General features: G+C 45.2%; 1 protein-coding gene across 6 annotated transcripts in view; it reads left to right on the forward strand.

Moving 5' to 3' along the window:
- The window catches only part of ATP8A1 (ATPase phospholipid transporting 8A1), a 1,017,459-nt gene that overhangs the window by 558,279 nt on the left and 435,418 nt on the right, over positions 1-23,762 (forward strand). For all 6 annotated transcript variants that reach the window (XM_085642166.1, XM_085642168.1, XM_085642167.1 and 3 more), the window contains one exon: positions 7,743-7,881. In XM_085642166.1, coding sequence (XP_085498292.1) covers positions 7,743-7,881 — 139 coding nt within the window. The remainder of the gene's footprint in view (positions 1-7,742; positions 7,882-23,762) is intronic.

Raw genomic sequence — 23,762 nt, forward strand, 5'->3', positions numbered from 1 at the left:
GTATTATTGCCACCTTACAATGAAGGCTCTGAACTCCGCAAGGGCAGAATAGCCACGAAGGCCACCAGAAAAATCAGTCATTGTCCTTGTTATCAGTTGTGGATATAAGTTGACCAAGTTCAACAGGCATCGCCCCCCTCATCTGCAGAGCAGGAACTCCATCCAGCAATGACACCAGCGGTGTAAAAGTCTTGTGTAGGAGTTACAATCCCGACTGACATTGATTAATCCGTGCAAGTGTGTGAGTGTGTGTATCCACAATGCCTTGCAGCAGTTCCATCATAACCCTTTACAAAATCTTTGAAAGACAGAGAAGTCCAGCAGTTGGATGATATTTGGGACTTGTAGGGATGTGTTTTCAATGGTGTGAAGACTAGAACAGAGTTCTATAGCCACTGCTAAACAATGCCAGAATGCAGGGTAGGCTGATCACTTTGGCTGCCATGGGGCGGTAATCTCAGGATTCATTTGCCCTGAGGGCACACAGGTCATAGAAGTCATAGCTGGTTCCGTCTTTTGATAAGAAAGACCACAGAGTGCATCTAAACCTGTGCAAAGGAGAGTACAGGAGGCAAAAGCACTTTAGCCTGTCCCTGTTGCCTTAGAGGGTGGCTGTGCTGTAGCTTCAAGTTCGAATGCCTGGAGGGCTTTGAGTTCTAGGTATGAAAAACTTGTTAAATGTTGGTAAAGGCAGCCAGAGAAAGAAAATATTGAAAATCTGAAAAAGTCCTTCCAATTAGTTAAATGTAATCTTATTTTTTTTAAATACCCTTTCTCCCCTGAGAATATTGCTTTCTTGTTGCGAAGGAGGCCTTCTTATGAGTTTTTCATCATCTGGTGAAATAACGTTGCATCATTTCTTTTCATGTCTTATGCATTCTTAAAAGTAGCTGGAGATTCATTACAAATAAATAAATAAATATCTTGCACTGTGAAAATAATATTTGAGCACCCCCTCAGGGTCAGTGTAATTTCTTTAGGTCTGTGTTGCTACTTGTGATGTGTACAGAGCTCTTTGTTGAGCTTGATTTGTTATTTTTTCAATGGAAATTGTGGGTAAACAAGTAGATAGTATAAGCAGTGCTTAATTTGTAAAAAAAGCAACAAAAAAAGAGAAGTCCCGGTGCACAAATTTTTCATAGGAGGCCAATTCCCACTTTCCTAGCTCCACCCACATCCTCCATTGGCTCCACCTACTTACACCTTTGGCTCCAGTGATATGTACCCAGTAAAGAGGAAGAGAAAGATAGTAAAGCAGAGGGCAAGGGAGAAAGAACCTTCAAGAGAGTGAGATAATAGAGGTAGGAAGTCTAGGGGGGCAGAAACAGGCATATCGTGGAATTAAAACTAGATTGCCTTGGTATTTGTTGAACCCCAACATTCACAACAGCTGCATAAGAAAAACATAAAGGCCTACAAATTTAACGTTGTTATTAGACCAGTGTTATTTGTTGCAGCCTAGCCACCTCCTACATTACAACAGCAAAGGCAGGCTTACACTCGCCAACCTTTTTGAAAGGTTTTTAATTAACACATACCGCTCACCTCACCATCCCAGCCTGACTATTGCAACTTTTTAAACTGTCCAGAGACACTTTAAAATATAACCATTCTAAATGAGACTCATTTACATAATGAATGGCTGTCCTTGATGCCTGACCGGGTCCAGCCATGAACAGCCCCGCTTCAGACCTTTATGAAGCAGGTATGCTCAGGAATGCTTAGTGACATGTGCTCCTGTCCTTGTGCCATAACCTTATGCCCAGAGGGCGCGGGCGCAGAGCACCACAGTGGTTGAGTGAGGGGGGGGGGCAAGTTCCTGCGCTGGAGTTGGAGGCCAGGCTGGGCACGAGGTGGAGTCCCAGTGTGACCATCCCTCTGCCCGCAGTGCTCTCTCTCCGAAGCTTTGACCCCTCCCTGTTCCCTGGATGGAGCCCACCATCCCATAACAGCTGGATTAGAGGAAGACCCCGAAGAAGGCCCACGTGAAGGTATGGTAGCGGATAAAACAGAGCAGGCCCTGGAGTAAGGCCCACGTGGGCATACTAAACAAGTGACACCTGTAAGGGGCATCCATTATGTGTTCGATAAGGTATATACAGTGAGTAAGAGGGAGACCTCCCCAAAGGGGTCAAGTGAAGGGTATTTGAGTGAGGGCTCTGAGGAAGGGCCGGATGAATAATGAAGGGCTCTGGTGGTGGGCAGGGAGTGTGATAAGAGGGACGCTGCAGAGGAGAGGAGAGTCCTGAGGAAGACTCAAATAGAGGTGCAGTAAAAGAGGGAGAGAGTCCTCGAAGGAAAGGAATCATTGCTTTCACTGAAGCCCTTCAACTGCTCTGTCCCTCCCCGCACCCTACACTCGCGCCCATAATGTATCCCTCATTTGCATGGACAGAGTCAGCCACTGGGGGCCCTATTCTCCCTATCAAAGACCCCACTGAGATGTCTGTCCACATGGTGTGTAGGGACCTTGTACTGGGGTCTGTGGGCACCACCTGTGGTACCTCACGGCCTCTGACTCTGTTCAGGTGACCAGGCGTCACCACGCGCAAGAAAAAGTAGCATTATTTTTTTAGGTCTCGCCTACGCAGCGCGCATGCGCTGCATAGGAGAGACCTTTAGTCATTGGCACAGCTTTGCGGCCAGAAACGTGCATGCGTTCCATTGCCTTCAATGGCAATGCGTGCATGTCTAGAGATTCACTTGTGGGAGCGAGCGGCTGGCGCCATATGTTATTAATTATCGTGGCGCCAGCCGCTCGCTCCCGCAAGTGAATCGCGCAGGCCCCCTCTCCTCTCTCCCCTCGCTGCCGCGTAAGGCGCGTGTGCGCTTGTTTTGCTGTAGCTGCGAGCAAAAACATGTTGGTTTTTTTTGCCCCCCATTACCTTTTTACTGCCACTGTGTAAACTTTATGAAGTGAAGATCAAGGGATGCATGCATATTATATTTGCATTATTCAATAGATACATAAGTCACCACATGAGCGCACTCCTACTGACTGATGTTGGTGCCAGTTTCTTTTATTTATTTTTTTATCTACCAAATCAAGATGGCATCCGCCACTTGAAGCGGTAAAAAAGAAAATGTAAAACGATGCAAAAGTGTTTTTTAAAAGTGGGACCACCAACTGCAAATGTCAGCTGCCAGGCGCTCAAAAAATGAATGTACAGAAGTGCATGTTATGCACAGGTGGCTGCAGGGTAGTAACATATTACCTCTAGAGACTATATCCTGCAAGCATCACTGATCTGCTCTTCTCTTGCATTTCCCCTCGGATGCAGCGTGGGCTCTTGATTGATCCTGGACATTTAAACTTTCCCCAGCCTTTCAATCTATAGTGGGTGCTGGAATACTTTAAAGAATACAGGGGGTGTGAGGGCTTATAGAGGAGGAGAGGATGTGAAGATAGTGAGGGCGGGTTTAGTGTACATGAGTTGAATCCCAGCTCTGTCACACTGACGGTTTCATCTTCGGCAGTGCCCGTCTTGCCTCACTGTAGCGCAATGAGAACAGATCTACATTTACCAGCGTCCTGTACCTTGCACACACCCCTGGTGCTGATGAGGCCGCACATTCCTGTGATGCGTGTTATTGTTGTCCTTATTGCTGCTTTCCCTCTTGTTTCCTGGAGTGTTTTGTCTTTGCTACCAAGGACACACAGCATGGCATGCGGCGGGAGGAGAGCTGATCGCCGCTCTGGGTGCGCAGCAGTACCCCGGTGTGTCAGAGTGAGAGTCCAGGAGCACAGGCACCCCCTCTTACTCACCCCCCCCCCCCCCAAGGGTCTGCTTGCTTTCAGTCATGACAAAGCTAGGAGGAAGGTGTCCGGTCTTGGCACAGAGTGGGGATGGGTAGACGGACTCCGGAGGAGAGTGTGCCACACGCGAGGCAGCGCCTTTCTCTCTTAAAATGGGCTTCTAGGCGCGCACCTTCAGCTCATAGGACCAGCCCACAGCTCGTCACGGCAGCATGAAACAGGTGACCAGCCTAGCCAATGTGTACATCGTAGTGACGTTGAAAAGGGCCGGGCAGCTGGAGAGGCTAGCTGTGTGTCTGCCCCACAGGCAGCCACACACACGCACCCCACAGGCAGCCACACACACACACCCAACAGGCAGACACACACACACGCACCCAACAGGCACACATACACAACCAACAGGCAGACACACACACGCACCCCACAGGCAGACACAAACCAGCACCCCTCAGGCAGACACAAACCAGCACCCAACAGGCAGACACACACATGCACCCCACAGGCAGCCCCAAACCAGCACCCCACAGGCAGACACACACCAGCAATCCACAGGCAGACACACACCAGCAATCCACAGGCAGACACGCACACACGCACCCCACAGGCAGTGTAGAGCACATATACATAAAAGTACGACTGTGCCGTTTCTCTGGGAAGCGTTATCGTTCATCTATACACGGCACTTGTAGCGCACCCTCAGTCTTCTCTAGGTCTTTACCATTTAGTGGGAAATAAAATTACTCCTACTGAAAATTTTGAGTTTTTCCAGCTGTTGTGTTAACGAGTTAAATACAGACGGGTTTTATTTCTTCCTTGCACATCACAAAGTGGGCCCTTGTTCAAATTAATATTCTCTGTTATTGATTAAGTGTGATCTCTCAGAGGCGTAGGGAAGAGTAGGTGGTATCTCCCAGTGCGGTGATATCTCCCAGTGCGGTTTCGCTGCCAGTCTATATCTTTAAATAATATTGCAGTGGTATAAACAAAATATATTAGCTTTGTTAAATGAATATTCCTATTTTTTAACGTTGAGTGACGCCCTCATGGTAGCCCTTTCTTAAAATAATTGGGGTATTTTTCTCTTTCCCCTTAAACATTCCAGTATTGGACATAAAATAGTAAATAAGCCTTATGGACAACTTGGGGGCATGTTGCATTTTTCGCAAATATTCTAGGGCCAATGTTAGAATAGTACATTTGACCTCTTCTAATGTCTGCCTCACCCACTATTTTCCTGCAGGTTCAACTTAAGGCAGCTAACATATATGTGCTTTGAAGCGCAACAAATGTGACAAGATAAATACCGAATTTAAAGGGATCTTCATTTACTGCTTGGGAGTTAAATATATTGCTTCATCTGAATACAACCCCTCACTTCTATTAAGAGCATTAGAACCAAAAGCATTAGCTCTTTAAGGAAATACAATCACAGTATTTCTTTTCCACATTGAAGCCAGCCCTTTTTAAGTCTCGCCTGAGGCAGAGAATGCGCTGTTGCTTGGTAAACATTTTGTTGGCTACAGTGGTCTTGGAGCCTGCCTATCGCTTACCAATGGTTGACTTCATCGTCACTCTCATTACCTCGCTTCTCTTTGGTGATGTTGGCTTCAATTCTACGTCGTGTGTTTGCCCTTCCCTGAAGCATGGTCCATGTACTTCTGTCCTTCTGCTGCTTGTGCTTTCACTTTAACTGCTTTGACTTTAACTGGACACCAGGTATTCCATCTTATCCTCTGCTCATTACTTGTGTGCCCATCAATCCTATTGTACACGACCCTCCTCTCCCCTTAGTTGTGTGAAGATGCCCATCCCGGTAATGTTGGTTATCTTCAGGATCAGGACAAGTAACCTGAAGTATCCACCTGAACTCTGCTACATTACAGCCACTGCGGCTACCAGCAACGCTGCTCTGCAGTGAAATTGTACCAAACCTACTGTTTTGGCTGCAAGGGAAAGTGATGTTTAGATTTCTTCTTTTCATTTGGCTTTGTAAGTAAGGTAGCGTGGGCAGAAGCAACACACGGGTGACAAAGTGGATCAGGGCCATTTTCAGAAGCTCCTGTACGTATATATTGCATGGGCATATTTTACTTTTTTGTTTTAAACAATAGTTTAGCGAGCAAAAGTCAAGGCTCAAAAATCTGGTTCTTTGGCACACTTTGCACACACTAAATGCACCTGCTTGAAACGACCATAACTTGAAGTGCCGTGACTGCTCCATTCTAGTGTATTTTACTGGAAAGTGCAAGTTGTCCCATCGCGGTAGTGTCACTGTTCATGAAGTTGAGCAGTCCGGAATCCTCCCTAGCTTCTTGGGGGATTGTTGGCCCAGGTAATAGTACTTGTTTTGTCGACCTCCGAAGGAAGAATCGAAATATTTACTCTGTTATGATTCCCATCTCTGATTGCAGCGCTCGGTGGAGACCAGATCAGGTTCTTCCCGATTTGATGCCAAAGGTGCTTGTCTTCTTGCTCACCTGCAAAATAATAATAGATCGGAGTGCATTGCCAATAAGCCAGAAATGATGTGCTTTCTGCCCTAGCCAAAAAGCCTACAGTAAAGGCTTTTTGCAGGCTTGCTTTAAATCTCATCTGAAGGCTGTGCTGAGAAGCCACAGCTTTGATAGTGATTAGGCCTATTTCGTGGCCCAACATACATTTTTGAACTTGTTCTCTAGTGGTGTCAAGACCAACTCAAAGAACAAGCATTAAAAATGCAATAGGTCCCACCTTTCATTAAGTTAAAGCCATTTGCTTTGCTATACAATACCATTAGCAAAGCAAATAGCTTTAACTTAATCAAAGCCGAGACCTATTACATTTTCAATGCTTGTTGATTACTTACTGCGGTCAGTTACTGCTGGTGGCACTGCCTTTATTAAGACGCCTGCTGCGCTACTGCTTCAAAGTGCCCACCTCGACGTCGTGCTAACTGGTGCTAGTCAGGTGTGATAAGAGGGGTGCTGCAGAGGAGAGTCCCGAGGAAGACTCAAATAGAGATGCAGTGAGAGAGCCCTCGGAGGAAAGGAACTATTGCTTTAACTGACGGCCTGCAACTGCTCTGTCCCTCCCTGCCCCCTACACTCATGCCCACAATGTATCCCTCATCTGCACGGACAGAGTCAGTCCCTGGGGGCCCTAATATCCCCATCAAAGGCCCCACCGAGACATCTGTCCACATTGTGTGTTGGGACCTTGTACTGGGGTCTGTGGGCACCGCCTTTGGTACCGAACGGCCTCTGACTCGGTTCAAGTGACCGGGTGGCACCACGCATAATAAAAAGCAGCGTTAGCATGTTTTTTTTATTACTTACTGCGGTTGGTTACTGCTGGTGACGCTGCTGCTTCAATGTGCCCGCCTCAACGTCATGCTAACTGGTGCTACTCGTCCACTGCAGTGTGTATGCAGGGCCGTGATCCACCGTCCGTGGAAGGAAAAAGGGTACACTCCGCACACGCTGCCCGCCGTAGCCCCCTACCATCATAGAACCAAATGCAGCCCAATTAGTGGCCCGCCCACCGGCAACACTGAAACTGAAAGCAAATTGATTTGCATAATTGATATGGATTTCTTATCGGGCTTGCTGTGCTCTCTCAGCAGCACTTTTCTTCTTCACCGAAGCACTCTGGAGACTGTCTGAGACTGTAACAGAGTGTGAACAACACTGCAGTAAGCCCGTAATTATATTTAATTTACTTTGGCATATGAAGTGCAGTGATGTAAGTTGGCAGTGGCAGTGTAGACCCGGCCCTGATATAAAGGTGTTGATGCTAAACACCGGAAACCACAGGCACAAATTAAGCACTGGTATAAAGAGATGTAAACACTTTCAGAGAAACAGTCAGTAACCTATTATTTGTAGACACTGTACTCGCAGGTCAGGTTATACTTATTAATACACCTGAAAGGCTGTATGAAGCCCTTGTCATTTACAAATGTGACATGACAATTCATCAGTCCAATTACTACTTTTTCTTTCAGAATTTACAGCTGCTTGGTGCCACTGCCATTGAAGACAAGCTACAGCAGAACGTCCCGGAGACTATAGAAACTCTGATGAAAGCTGACATCAAAATTTGGATTCTTACAGGGGACAAACAGGAAACTGCTATTAACATAGGTATGTCAGTACATTATGTGCTGGATTTGTGTCTCGCAAACATATTGTAGTCACTGATTTTGTAGTTGGTATACCTTTGGGTTTAATCGAGTCCATTATCATTTAAGTGGGGAAAGTGTTTGAACTCGTATAATATTAATATTTGGACATATTACATTTGCAAAGGAAGTCTATATTGACTTGACTATCCAAGATCTTTACTATAGCAGAACAATTACAGTTGTCATCCCCAGAAATCTCAGTATAACACTGCTCTCAATATAAAAACCTAAAATGTCATGAGACAACCTACTTTGGCATAAGCAATGTGATACTGTACACGTGGATTTTTCTTTCAGTTCCAAACTCTAGAGAACTACAAGTCACCTTCAACCAGAACTCAAAAACAAACCATGTTCAGCTAGTTGAAGGAAAGGATGAACATGCTTATTACATTTAAGAAGCAGCTAGGGTGATGGTGACACCAGACTTGATAATTTGAATGATTTATTAAGTGCTCTGAAAAAATATCCTCTCTACTATACAAACGAACTAAAATGTTGTAATATGTGAATGATTGAAGAAATAAATCGGTGTTCGACAACATAAATAAAAAGGTCAAATTGACCAGTGACCAAGACTGTAAAGTTTTACTGGGACAAGCCACCTGAGTGAGACTACACCAGTCAGTACAATGTCCAATATACATGAGTTGCTTCACTCTACTGAATGATGCTTCTTCTCTGACGCTCCTGGTCCCTCAGAACCAAGCAGGTCACACTGTTATGGCAGCCAGCCCCGATTGAGACCTAGCTGACTGTAATTTGCCAGCTGACTGTGTTATGGATACTTTTGTTTTTCCAAGTATAGTTAGTCAGTAGAGCAGCAGTGGGCTTGTAGCAGGAGAGAGCTAGACGGTGCACTTGGCCAACTGAGCCTGCTCTCGAAGAGACAATGCCAGCTGATTCATTGGTACTTTTGCTGCTCTTTTATTTAGACTTTATTATAGGGCTACCTTTTTTCTTCTGGACTCATGGCCTCTGGTGTTTTTCCACCTGGGTCACCTCGTAAGCACTGCGCTGGTGAAGCCAAGTAATCAAATGACGTCAGCCCACCAGCAGGTTACTTGGGGAATCGTCCAATCACTTACTTTACACTTATGAAAAGGTGGATTCCTTGACCACAAGTAAAACATCGCATTGAAATAACCAGGGCAGTGGTGATTTAGAGAAGTGATTATTCTGACAGCATTTCTGCTGTAGGTATAACAAATAATTACAGAGTCTCTTGGTGGTACAGTGGGTAAAATTCAAGTTACTTTGCATCCAATTCAAGAGAGGGTTCGTCAGAGGTCCAAAATACTCCGAGCTGTATTACCTTCCTGTATTACTAACTGCAGCTTGTGATCCAGCTAGGCAGATCCACCCAGGCAGTCCTGATTTCATCACAAGAAGCATGGAGGGAGATCAATCCAGATGATGGAAGCACGCCAATGAAACTTTCTGCGGCATGAAAAGAACCTTCTAACAAATCTGTCATAATGTTTTTTTTTTTTTTAAATGGAAATTCTGCTTGCTCAAGGAGGCTTTCCCCTTCTACATCGAATCTTCTTTTGCACTCACACCTTTAGATCAAGCTTTGACAAAGTTAATAGTTCTTGACTGTGACTCCTGTTTGCTTTGCTAGTACTTATTTTCCCCCCAATTGGCTGTTGTGCATGCAGGTGTGAGGGCCATTTTGGAATGATTTTACCTTTGTTTTGTGCACACACAGTAGTGGTCAAGTTGTAGAAGGTTTATATCCATTTAAAGATTGCTATCTGATGATACCTCAGCAGGCAACGATAAGAAGGAGATGGTACTGAGGGGGCCAGCCAGTGCAGGAGGGTTAATAATTGTTAAAGAGAGCAGGGTGAAGCATGGAGTGACTTTCAAAGAGAGAGAAAATAATCCCTCATGCACTGCAATGCAAGGTTCTGGTACCAGCGGAAGAATACAACTCATTCAATCAAAATGCGGTGACACTGAAACTTTCTGTGTGGGTCAAACACAAGAATTTAGAGGAAAGCCATTGATTCAGGAGCAGGTCATGGAGTTAGACACAAAAAGCCATTGAATCATAGCTGATCGGCGGACACAAAGCCCACACGGTCTGTAGTGGATACAGTAGATCTGTTTGCCGACCGACACCTTTAACTAACAAGCATTTTCAATGCAATAGGTCTCGCATTTACGCGAGTTTCAGCTATTGGCATTGTAATGACAATGCCTTTTATTTATGTTTTAAAAACGAAAACAAAAATAAAAGGCACTGTTATTTGCAATGTCAATAGCTCAAACTCGCGTAAATGCGAGACCTATTGCATTCCTGCCAGCAGAACATGTCTTAAACAAAACAAGTGTCTGGCAAAACCAACCAATCGCACAACCATCAGGGGTGCAAGGCAACCCATGTCAACCAGCACTGAGCAACTTGCTCCCAAACACAGAATAACTTTCAACTGAATACCAAAAAAGAATAAAAGTCCATCCAATGCCGGAACATTTCTCTGCAGCCACCAAAGCAGAGTAATTCTAGCCAATGCCCAACAGCAAAAGTCCAGAAACAAACGCAGAGAAATGCAAAACCAAAATGCGAGGCCAAACATAAATGCCAACAGTAGTCTTAGAGAAATATACAAACTACTAGACTTCACAAAGTAACAAGAACAGACCCACTCAAGGAGCAACACAAAACAAACAAGAGTGAAATACAAAACCAACAGAGCAACACAAAAAATACCACTCAGCGTAGATTGACGCAAAAAAGAACTACCCATGCAAAGCACCACAAACCATACCATCCATGCCGAGCACCACAGAACCAAGTATCCACCCCGAACGAAACCCTCCACACCGAGCAAGAACCTGACCACCCAAAAAGCACAATACAAAATCATCCAACGACACACTGTAATCATATGTAGTGGGACGAACAGGCCCCTCATGGGACTGTATAGGATTTAAACCTAAACGTCGACCGAAAATAATCGAGACATTCAAAATTAGAGACATACTAAAGCACTAGATATACAAAGGCTCAGCAGTGTAGGTGCGTGGCAGTGCCCAAAGTACTGCAAAGGTGGCTCGCTTTAGCACACAGATGAGGGACAGTATTTTCAGAAAGGGATGTGGATTTTATGGTTAGATAGAAAACAGAATTCATACTCCATAAAGTACTTTTGGTGTACGAGTCAACAATCCGAGATGTTAGAAGATAGTAAGCATTGATTAATTGGTCAATGTATTGGTTATGGTGATTTGTATTTTTTCTGCTAAAAGTGTGGGGGGTCTATAGTTGAGACGCTGAAAAAAGTTTTTATTGTTTTTTGAAAGTCTTTTTAATGGACTAATTTGCTTCCTGCTTTTTACATTCATTTTTATCTCTCGACGCTAACGTGTGAGGTTAGCGCTCTAGTTGTGGTTTATGCTAATCTCACTTTGCTGATATAACCGGATGCAGCGTCCGCGCGAAGCGGGCGCGCCTGTGGCGCGCCTAAGGCAAGCCGGTCTGCGCCCCGGGAGTGACCAGCGCCAGCCGCGCTGCCCATTACATGTCAGAAAAGCGGGGAGCCAAGAGGTCTTTTAGTAGAAGCCAACTGATGGCTCTGAATAATGTCAGTTGTAGCGGTGGGCAGAAATGGGCAGTCCTTCAAAACTTCTCTAGGTCATGCCCTGCCTGCGAGTTTTGTTTCTGCACTAAGTAGGTATCCTCCACCTTGTGCACCGAGAGAATGACTAAAATTTGGGCTGCTCTTATCAATTCACGCTCTATGGTTAAACATGCCCTTGACATCCACAAACTTCTGTCGGATGATTCCCTAGACATGCTATTTATCACTGAAACTTGGCTTAATTAATTTTGTGCCCCAATGATTGAACAGGCTATTCCGTTAGGATTTAAAATTGCAAGACTGGACCAGAAAACCGGGAGAGGGGGCGGAATAGCTGTGGTGTTCAGAGATACCTGGGCTTTTTCCGGTGAAGCCTCGGTGGGGTTAGTAGAGGGGGAGGCATTCGACTTTTCCATTGCTATATCGCCCCATTTTACTCTAGGTGGCACGTTGGTGTACCGTCCCCCTGGCCTCCCGGGCGCATTTCTGAAAGGCCTGGATGATGTTATCATTCCACGCGCTCTACGCTTCCCTAAATTCCTCCTTCTCTGCGATTTTAACATTAATTTAGATTGCCCTGAAGCCTCTGGTGTCAGGGAGCTTACCGACTTGTTTGATCTGGCTCAACTAACCCAGTGGATAAAATCCCCCTCATCAAGGGGGCCATATAATCGACTTGGTCTGTTCCAACTTTGCTTTATCGGCATTGGACCCTCTGTAGGTCACTTGGTCAGACCATTATTTGGTACATTTTTCTTGGTCCATAGGGAAATTCTCGCCCCCTCCTCTTCCGGCTCATAATAAACTGACTCGTAAGATTGACATCCTTGCCCTTGCTGAGGCTCTCTTGAGGTCCTGCCCTCCGGTCTCTTGTGATCTAGAAGGTGCGGTAGCTAGTTTTTCTTCGTGGATTAGTCAGGGAGTTGGTACGGTATAAAAATCCCCTTCCACCAGTCGTCTGAGAACAACTCCATCCAAACCATGGTATTTAGGCCCTCTTAGAGACCTCAAACTGGCCTGTAAAACATTGGAACGATGTTGGCATCGGGACTATTGTTCCCTGGCTAAAACTGCCTTGCGAAAAGCTCAGAGGAACTACTACGCAGCCATTGGGGCAGCTAAAAGCGGCTTCTATGCTGAGCGAATCGCTAAGGCTAGCAACAATAGTAAGGGGATCTTTTCTATTGTAAGAAGTTTTCTGTCTCCTGTCACTGAACAAACGACCCTCCCAGTCTCGTTTGAATGGTGCGAGGAATTATCCTCCTTTTTCATTGAAAAAATTCAGACTATTCAAGACAGTCTTGGATCGGCGGACCCCCTTCCATCGAGTGATTCTCTCTTTTCGCTGCACTCAGTCTCTACTGCCTCCACCCCTCTATTCACGAAGTTCGTGCCCGTAGCCAGTCCTGATACCTTGGCCATCCTCAAATCCCTCAAATCGGGGTCTGCATCGGACCCCGTTACTGCCAGGGTGCTTGCTGGTGTCGCTGAGGTGTTCTTTCTTGAGGCCAATAGGATTCTAAACCTATCCCTACAGACTGCTGTCGTTCCAAGGAGTTGGAAACGGGCCAAACTCCTTCCACTCCTGAAAAAACCTTCCTTAGACCCGACAAAGCTTCTTAGCTACCGCCCTATTTCTCTTCTTCCAGCTATGGCAAAGGTCTGTGAGAAGGTGGTTTTTCGTCAACTGGAGACCTATGTGGAAACATTTGGTCTTCTTCATCCAGCGCAGTCTGGGTTTAGGGCATCCTACAGTACCGAGACCGCTTTGGTGGAAATGGCTGAAGCAATTCGGGAGTGCCTAGACGCGGGCGGCAGAGCTGCCTTGATTTTACTTGACCTCTCTGCCGCCTTCGATATGGTACCCCACCAATTGCTTTTTGCTCGCCTCTCAAATATCGGCATTGCTGGTCCTGCCTGGGACTGGATGAAATCTTTCCTGGAAGATCGGACCCAACTGGTATGGATGCCTCCTTTCTCCTCTACTGCTAAGATGTCCACTGGTGTCCCGCAGGGCTCTACTTTGAGCCCCCTGCTTTTTAATATCTATCCGACTCCTCTGATCTTCCTAGCTGAGGAGTTGGGTGCAAAAATAATTGCATATGCGGATGACACCCAGCTTCTCTTCACTTGGAAGGACTCTGATCTGTCAACAGAGATTGCCCAGAACTGCCTCTCCGCTGTGTTCAGGTGGTTGGCCTCCGCCCAATTGAAATGTAATGAGGAGAAGTCCAAGGTTCTATTGTATGGTCAATTTCCATCCGCCTTTAGAGAATCTTTATGGCCTCCTGACTTTCCTCGTCCTAACTCTGAGGGTGCCCCAGCAACAAACCTGGGGGTTTGGTTTGAAGAGGACTTAGGTTTACGCATCAAATCAAGAAACTCTCTGGCAAATGTTTTGGCATCCTCAAGTCTTTAAGAAGGTTCCTCCCTTTGCTGCCGCAGTCAGCTAAGGAAACGGTCGTTCGTGCTCTCATCCTCTCCCGTCTCGACTATGTAAATGCTCTGTATGTAGGGATTCCGGGATACCTACTTAAAAAAGTACAGAATGCCGCTGCCAGACTCCTGTTTAACATCTCTGGAAGACTTAGCGTAAAAAAATATCTACGCAACTTGCATTGGCTGCCTGTTGCCCAGAGAGTGCAATTCAAAGCTCTTACTCTGGCGCATAGGGCGTTGCATGATCTTGGTCCTATGTATATTCGGAAGCGGTTTGCCTTCTGTGTTCCGAATAGAGCGTTGCGGTCAGCCACCCATCGACAGATGGTGATTCCACGCTTCCGCAGGACTCGGCTGGGGGGGCCAGTCTGTCGGTTAAAACAGCTATGGCATGGAACTAAGGAATATCCAGGATTTGACTTTTTAAAAAACAATTGAAAACTTTCCTTTTACCAGAGTCGTGCTAAAGCCTTGCTACATTGGATCACCTTTAATTTTCGCGCCAGGACACTCGAGTATCTGTGCGCGGTATAAATCTATTATAACATAACATTGCTCACATCTCGTATTGCTTCTGAACGGAACCGAAAAGCAATGTTACAGATGTTTGGTAACTGACTGCTTTGCTTTCGATAACCGATATCCAGCAAGTACTGTTGTTTGACAATATGTCACATCACTGTCAAAGGCGGATGGTGGCGCATGAAAGGTGTTCCCTAACCACAGTAACACGTCTACGGCATTCAGAACAAAAGGCGGATTTAAAGGTCCGAATCTGTGAAGCGTATTGGGGGGGGGGGTATAGAATTATCGAGGGGACTGCAAGGAGTTGAAGTATTTACTTGGTGCCTCCATATATCAATGGACAATGAGTGGGAACTTCCAGTCAGTTCCCACGTGCCATCACTGCTGGACAAAGACTGTCACAGAGTTCAAGCGTGGACAGATACCGTCAGCTGTCAATCGCTGCAACTCGATGGGCTCACCTTACCCACTCAGTTCGCATACAGGTATGTAAGCAAGCACAGGGGTACAGAGTAGCCCAAGATATTGATTTAGACTGTTGCTATTTCCCAGCTCCTCGCTTATTTGTTTTACACGCAGAGCGAAGTACTATTTATCCATAAGTACCGTTCTGTGTGTTCACTATATTTTTTGAGGTTGGACATGGACAACTGGGGGTTAGGGGCGCTCACAGCATGTGAACTTCATCCCACCCCCGTACACGGCAAGACAACATAAGGGGACAATGAGCAAAGTATACTTGCCACTCTGTTGAATACATGCCCCTCGTCTCTTCTAAAGAAATTTGTGCTTGATAAATAATCATACATTTAGACAGTTGGCATGCAAACGGAATCCATATATGCATCATTGCCAGTATCACAGGTGAGCGGACTGGGTTATTCGTCGATACTGGTGAGCACATTTCAACAGATAGGTACGAGTGTATACAAAGCCACCTCGTATCTGACAACATAAAGTTGTTGTCCGACAGCAATACGAATAGAAATCGAACACCTCTTAAAGGAGGGATGTGAAAGTGCTGCTAGCACCTCACATAAGAATATGGTTGTGTGGGGAGGATCATTACTAAACGAAGCTGTCGAAATATTCTCACCTGTTGCCACCAGTCAGAAGGTCTGCCGGGAGCAGTTTCGTTTCTGCCGCTTTTGAAAGTTCCCAGGCAGGCAGCTCCAGGAAGTTACATCAGAGAGCGAGAGCCGGGCCCAGCCAGACATGGAGGCCGGCCTCCCGGAGCCGAAGACCGGCCCCAAGAGGCCTAGCCCGGCCTCCTGCGACCCACGCCCGGCCTCCTCCGACCCACCCCGCCACTGCGAGGCATATATTTTCAATTATCGCGCCCATGTCTGGGCACGATAATTGAAAACATATGGGTTTTGGTGCGCGTAACAGACACCAATAGGCCATGGGCGGAGCAATGCCCCCAACTTTGGCCTATTGTGTGTTCTGTTACAAAAAACACGCACGCAAAGCCCAATAGCGGAACCCAACAGGAAAAGCACACGCACGAGTGTGTGTGATTCCAGGGTCCATTTTCAAACCCCGGACAAAAGGGCTCTCACCTGCGCGAGCACTGCTGCGCTGTGCAACGCAGGGCGCGAGCCCTAAAAATTAACAGATACACAAATGGCTTATAACTAATACCCTTCCTTAATTAAACCTCAGGAGACCCCTGATCCACAGTCATGTGTTGCATCCATTCCAGAAAGAGATTGGTTTTATTCATGATTTTCTCGTTCAGCAGGAGCAGAGCTACCAAGTGACTTAAAATAAATTAGTAGATTATGTAAAAAATTGTAGCAAAAGCCATCACTCACCAACTACAAACTTCTATTTAATCTAACCAATGTTTCTGATAGTCGAAGTTGGGCTGAGAACCAAACAAAAGGAGGAACTGAGACAACTCTTCTTGACTTAGTTGTTTAATGAATATACTGTAAAGTGGCAACCCTACTCTGTTGATGTTGTTGAATAGAGTAACAGGTTTTGACATTCTAGAACACCCTATCATGATCTAAAGAATGAGAAAGGTTGTTGGAAGTGGCAGATAGATGGCTGAGTCCTTCCTGGGGGACAGACGGTCAGAAATCTCTATGGAAACAAGCATTGGCATAGCCAATAGGTCTCGCCTTTGGGACCTTATAAGTGCTTAGCCATGCAACAGTTGATGTTGTTGCACCAAGGATTTTGTGCTGCATAGCTAAACAGTTATAAGGTCCCAAAGGCGAGACCTATTGGCTATGCCAATGCTTGTTTGTAACGTGATGTGACAGCTCAAACTAGTTTGCTGTAGAAGTGGGTACTGCAATGCAAGATAGCATGTATCGTCAGCTGTGGATCCAGTCATACTCATTTATTTTATTTTAGTATTTTTATAGCGCAATCTGGATCTCAATGGTGTGTGGGGGTCTTTATATTGTAAACTTATGTAACTTTTGAGAGAAGGGCAAAAGAGGGAAAGACTTTTGGTCTGGCATGACAGTTGAAACTGAATGCCATCATCTTGTAATAAAAATTGATACATAAGTAACACATCTAAGCTCCCCTCAGGCATTGCTTTCATTAATTGCCAATTACACTTTGGATCAGCCCACAGCACACTATACATTGAATTGGGGCAATTGGTCATCCCCATTGTATAACTTGTTACTCGCCACGAAGCACCTAAATGCCTCGCCAGGTGTAGAAAGCTCTATGTGAATGGAATTACAATTCAATTAAGGTATTTGCTTTTAACTCGACGCATTCACATTTGTTCTCTGCCCACAAAACAACTGTTTGGTGTATGTTTGTTATAATTGTGAATGACGTCATTTTGCCTACTTTACTGTCAGCTTTCACATAATCATTCCGTGTTGAAGCGGCAAGTGAAGGGGATGAATGATGTCCTTGCAAGAGTAGCGCATCTCCAGCTGCAGATGCACCTAGGCACTTGATGCTGCATTCTCGCATGTTTATGGCGAACATGTCACAGAATGAGGACGACTAACACTGCATTTCATCTGCTGTGGCTGCCGTAAGTTGCTGCAGAGTGGTCCTTGACAATAGATGAGCCATCGCTGAATTAGATATCCCCACTAGCCCATCCATGGCTGTCCATAACTGAGGAGTTTTTCTATATTTTATGTGAACATTAACATTTCCCTTCTGAGCATGGCTTTGTAACCTCAGCACGAAGGAGCACTGCACGCATATATTGTGAACAAGCATTTTAGACTTAAATGTATTGTTGGCATGTGATAAAACATGCTCCCTGTTAAATTTGATACAATTTGTATTATTGGTACGATTGATTTGGTGCTAAAGATTGGCACTCCAGCAAGCAGTACTTGGAGCAGATGCGCGAGGACATGTGCACCTAAACTACGGCCCCCTTTGTATGCCCACTGTGTTTCATTGAGGACTTTTGTTTACATTGCTTGCGCTTGTAAGTGTGCGCATGTGCAGTAAGTATCTCTAGCCAGCCATGGATGATTATTTATGTATGTTCAAGTCAGAGTGTGTGTCAGTCACTTGGCACTGTCACCTAGAAGTATAGATTGGCATACCTTCTTCAAGAGAAAAACAAGCACCATCGATTGTGCTGTAAATAACACCACGTCAGTGTCGAAATAAAACCAGCATTGGCAAAGCCAGTAGGTCACATCTAAGACCCATTGGCAAAGCCAATAGCACTATTGCGCTTTAAAAAATAAAATAAATGAAAACATGAGCAGGTTGTAATTCGGGAGTTGCGAGGAGAGGTGTGGGATGACAGAAGAAATGGAGATCTGGAGGGTAGCAGGGGAAGATCAAGAAAGGGAGAACAGGCAGGGAAAAACATGGAGGACGGTTCTTAGGAGAAGCACAGTTAGCAAACAAAAAAACCAAGCGCGCGCGAAAAGCATTGGCCGCGCGGGCGCCGAAAGTGATCGTGATTGCGATGCACTTAATTACCCATGAGAAAAGACAGCTGGCGGCTGCTCGCGTGCACGCTTGCGTGCACGCAAGCTTGAGGCCACCAAAATGCCTGTGGTAGCACTTTGAAAATCCCCCTACTAAAAGTCGAGTAAGCAGCGCATGCGCTGCTCTAGGCTCAACCTAAAAAGGATGTCAACAATAGGTGGGGTTGAATAAACTGTGCAGTGCTCATGTTTATCACTAGCACTTTTCTTCTTATATTTGCAAAGCTACTGCATGATGTCTTCCAAGCACTACAGGTTGGTTGTCAAAAGTATGCAGATGGCAGTCAAGTTGCCTTCAAACTCTCAGATAATCCTGAAAATGTCAAGGACAAGCACAAGACTACTGAGCTGATCCAGGAGTGCACAGCCCTGAAATATCTAAGTTTGCATAAATCCAAAATAGAATTTCTTGATTAGCATAGGTGCCTACTAAAAATGGTCATGCCAAGTTGCCCCACTTAAAAGGTTTAATTAAGTATCCCTTAATGGCAATGTTATAACATTATGAGTATTTATTGAATTCAGAATTTTCTTGTCAAATATTTTATCAACATGTTAGCTTCTAAAGCGCAAACAGTAGATTAGACAAAAAAGAAAATTGGTCCCATATTGCAGTAATACATTTAGTTATTCTAAAACCCTCTGTAAGTAAATTGCTGGCTCGTCAGAATTAGATAGGTTTGACAGTGTAGTCTCCTCATTGCAATCGTATCTCTCTCATAGCAGTCATCCTACCGCATTAGAAAGACTGGCTGCAAATGTTAGCAAAGCAAACAACATTCCACTAATGCCGAAACAACTCCACCTGCTTCCAATCAAACCTTAAAAATCACATGCATTACACATAAAGCTGTTCAGTGGATTACCAGGTTACCAAAAAGAAAAAATATGTAGCTATGGGCAGGGGGAGATGGGGGGGCAAAAAGTAACCAGAGGTAAAGAAAGTTTTTTTTTCAGAAACTCCTTTTATAATGCAATGAAAGCCGAAAACAGACCTTTGTGCGTCCTGTACCCAAATCCGGGAACCAAATCCCTGAAGACATAAGAACAATTCTTAATCTCTTAACAGCCCACAAGAAGCACAAAACCCACCTATACAAAACTAATATTCCATAGTCAGTCCACCTGGGCATTAAATTGCAGCTGAATTAATGATTTAAGTCTGCTGTTATATTGTATCTAACATGATATATGTAAAGTGTCATGTTGCACACGTGGCTAGCGTCGCCTTCTATAAATCCTAGAAATATGTTAATAAATATAACACCCATTTTGCTAGAAAGATACTGCTTACCTGTGCAAGATTGTTTAAAATTCAAACTGTCATTGGTCCATAAAGTTCTACCTAAAAATAGCCTTCAGATATATGACCCGGAGAGATCATAATGATCCAGTGGTTAAAGTACCTCATATATGTCAAAATAAAAAAGGTAGAAGCTGCCAAAAGATCTTTTTCAACCCCAATAATTCCCAAAACATTCTCATGTTCATGTTTCAGATGTTAAATATCCACCTGTTCTAAGAGGGACACCTATATTGAACAAAAAAGCACTTGTTGTCTACTAGTGACAAAGCTCTTTGAGTATTTTGGTTGATTGATGGACCACTAACAACTAAGCAACATATTGTGGAGATTTTTATTTATTCTCATCAGGAAATGAGTTCCATTACACAATTATTTGCTAGCACAAACTATTTAGTGGAAGCTATTGACTTTTATTGAAAGAGGCAAATTCTGGCGGTGATAATGCTACTCTATGCGGGGAAAAACCTTTGACCTTGTGAATTGGAAATGTTTCCAATCATCAAAACATATGGCATTCCATGCATTTATGTATGTATTTGGCATTTCTATAGCCCTAATCTAGCCAAAATGCAGCAGAGCACTGCACAGGGTCAAAGCATAAAGTCAACCAGTATACGAGAGGTCACAAAAATACAAACTGAGCAGCGAGCCCAATAAACACACTTCCCCTTTGTCGCACAGTAAGTAATTTCAAAAGAAATGTTGTGCACTCGCTATGAGCACCGCTGCTTAAGGGTGTGACCTGAGGTCACAATGTTTGCACTCACGTGGTGCGAGTTATGGGTTGTCTACTATCCTGGACATGGACTAAGGTGTCAAGTACAGGGTTGGCCTAGCCTGATATTAAAATTATCCAGGGTGTGTAATGTAACGGGACCCCAGGCATATATGGTATATTTCCATATGGTGAACTACAGTTTCACAAGACGCATATCATGGTATATTAGATGTACAAAATCAGAACACCCTGAAGAAGTTGACAGTGATGAACTAAACGCGTTGACATTCATTTTTAGTGTTGATGAACCACTATATGTAGCCCTAGTGACTCCTCAGGTGATAGGGATCTTTTGGGACAAGGAGGTAACCGTGTGAAGAAACTGGTGTAATTTGGAAAGGTAGGAGGAGCGCAATGGAAGGACATTGCCAATGAATCCCGTTTGAGACTCCAGGGTGCATATGAGGATGGGATGGTCTCTGGGTCGAAGGCATCTTCCAGCAAAATTAAAAGGCAGATTCATCTTCACCTGTTGTCAGTAGGGCATAGTCTATGATGTGTAAGGTAGCGCTCTCTGTACTGCAGCTTGATCCGAAGCCAGACTGATAGTAATGCAGAAGATGGTTATCATTGATGTGTTCTTGGGGTAGAATATAGACTTCTTTCTCCGTGATCTTGCCAATTAATGATAAGTGTCTGTTGGTCTATTACTTTACAAGGTCAGTAGGCTCTAGTGTAGGTTTCTTTCGAAGTGTTAGAATCTGGTCTGTCTTGAGAACTTCTGGGAAGATGCCTTGAGTGAGGGAGGCATTGGCAATTGTGAGTAGGGGTGAGAGAGCATCTCCAGAGAGAGCTTTGTTGAAGGACAAGGATAAAACATAGTCATCATAAAAGTGGCTTTGAGTATGTTGGTGAGATCTGCGAGAGACAGGGCTAGGAAGGCTGACCATTGAGGGATACTATGGGAAGGGTGGTAGTAAGAGTCGAAGCAGGCTTTATTTTGTCTGCATGCTGCTGGGTCCTCTGTATTTTTTGATTGCAGAAGAGATTGATGGCATTGGACTTTTCTATGGACTGAGAAATAGGAGGGTCTAGCAGGGTACTAATACAATGCTGGATTGTCTTGAAAAGCGTTCTGTTCTCCATTATAGTTGGCAAGGTTACTTGCCCTCCTTAATACCCATTTGGAGTCAGCAATCGTGATAGGGGGGTCCCATGTCTCCTATTTTAGTCACCATATTGAGAGACCATTTAGCAATTGAATCGAACAGACTGCTTAATATTTCCACCAATAAACTTGACCACAAAAATCCATATTTATGCAGACAATCTTACTGTTTCTAAAGTCTGATGGAAACATTATCCATCATGTCTTCGATCAATTTACAAAGTTCTCAGCTCTAGGAGGATATAAAATCAACCATCAGAAAACAGAAACAATCTGTTTTAATACAGCTAGGATTTAGTTGCCTGTTGATGGCTCCTGTCTCTTTGGAGACAACGTGGACTCTCACTAGAGTGCTTCAAGAACAGCAGAGCTACGGCCAGGTCCTTGGGCCTTTCCATGACCCCTTGCTAACCCCAGTCTAACTTAAGTTCATTTCATGGCCATAGAAGGGGCTTCCAGCCGCATCTCAAACTGCCCAGCCACCACAGCATGCAAGCTTCCCAGTCTGTGTGTCCAAGGTCGCGATACCCACGGACCACGTGGGCCAGGTAGCCAAAGGTTGGGTCAGTCCACCGTCACAGCTCCAAGCCTCTTTCATTTGCCCTCCAACAATCATGGGCACCCAGTGGGAGGCAGGATACACCATCACCTGCACCACTGGAGGTCGATAACATTTGACCACTTATCCAGATCGTGCAAAATGGCTACTCCTTCACCTTTGTGACTACCCCTTCACCCATGCCACCAACTTGTGACAGGCTGACAGAGGGCGATATCTCCTTACTTACAAGGATTTCATAGAGAGTGAGCCAGCATCAGTAGTAGGTTATGGTTGCTACTCCCGCTACTTTCTGGTGCCCAAGAAGAACTAAGGCCTTCATCCTATCATAGACCTGCTCCCTCTCAATTTCTTCCTGAAAAAAAGAGAAATTCAAAATGCTTATGCTAGCTCGCGCCCTGTCTTCCCTGGACCCGGCGGGAGACTAGATTGTAGTGTTGGACTTGCAGAACACATACTCTCACATCCCCATCCTGCCTGCCCACAGACATTACCCACGGTTCACTGTAGGTCACAAGCACTTTCAATTCACCAATCTCCCCTTTGGCATTACCAGCACCCCTCAGGTGTTCACCAAGGTAATGGCGGCGGTTGCAGCTCATCTGTAGAGATCAGGGGTGCCATTCTTCCCCTATCTCGACGACTGGCTGTTAAGGGTGGCATCATCTCAGGCAGTCGTCTCCCACCTCCAGACTACGGCGGACCTCCTGCACTCTTGGGTTCACTGTCAATGTGCAGAAGTCACACCATACCCCTTCTTAGACGCTCCCTTTCATCGGAGCTGTTCTGGACACAGTGCAGTTTTGGACTTATCCTCCCGAACGGTGAGTCCAGGATATTCAGGCTATGATACCAGTCTTTCAGCCTTTATCCTGGATTACGGAGAGACTGAGTCTGAGGCTTCTGGGCCTCATGGCCTCCTGCATCCTGTTTGTGACACATGCCTGATGGCATATGCAGTCTCTGCAGTGGGGCCTAAAGTTCCAGTGGGTGCAGCATCAGGGGAATCTCTCCAACATGATCTAGATCTCAGACTGTAAAAGATCTACAGTGGTGGTTAGCGAACCATGATTGGGTTAGCGGCAGACCCCTCTCCTTTCCCCAACTAGATCTAACAGTAGTGACAGAAGCATCACTCCTGGTCTGGGGCTGCCATCTGGGAGAGGTGGAGATCACAGGCCTGTGGTTTCTGGCAGCATCTAGACTCCACATCAACCTGTTGGAGCTTCGAGCAATCGACTGGCATTGAAAGCCTTTCTACTCTCCATCAAGGAAAGGCTAATGCAGATGTTCACGGACAACACCATCACCATGTGGTACTACAACAAACTGGGCTGGGTGGGGTTGTGGACCAGTTGTCAAAATGCCTTATGTGTCTGGACTTAGCCAGAACGTCAGGGCATTTCTCTGGTGGATCAACACCTGGCGGGATCTCTGAACGTCAGAGCGGACAACTTAGCAAAAGATGCCTAGCTGATCAGGAATGGCATCTCCACCCGAAGGTGATGCATGGTCTCTTTCAGCAGTGAGTCTTGTTTAGATTTGTTTGCCACCGCCGAGAATGAGCAATGTCAGCGCTTCTGTGCATAGA

Source organism: Triturus cristatus, chromosome 2_2 (assembly GCF_964204655.1).
Source record: "Triturus cristatus chromosome 2_2, aTriCri1.1, whole genome shotgun sequence".
Taxonomy (NCBI): Eukaryota; Metazoa; Chordata; class Amphibia; order Caudata; family Salamandridae; genus Triturus; species Triturus cristatus.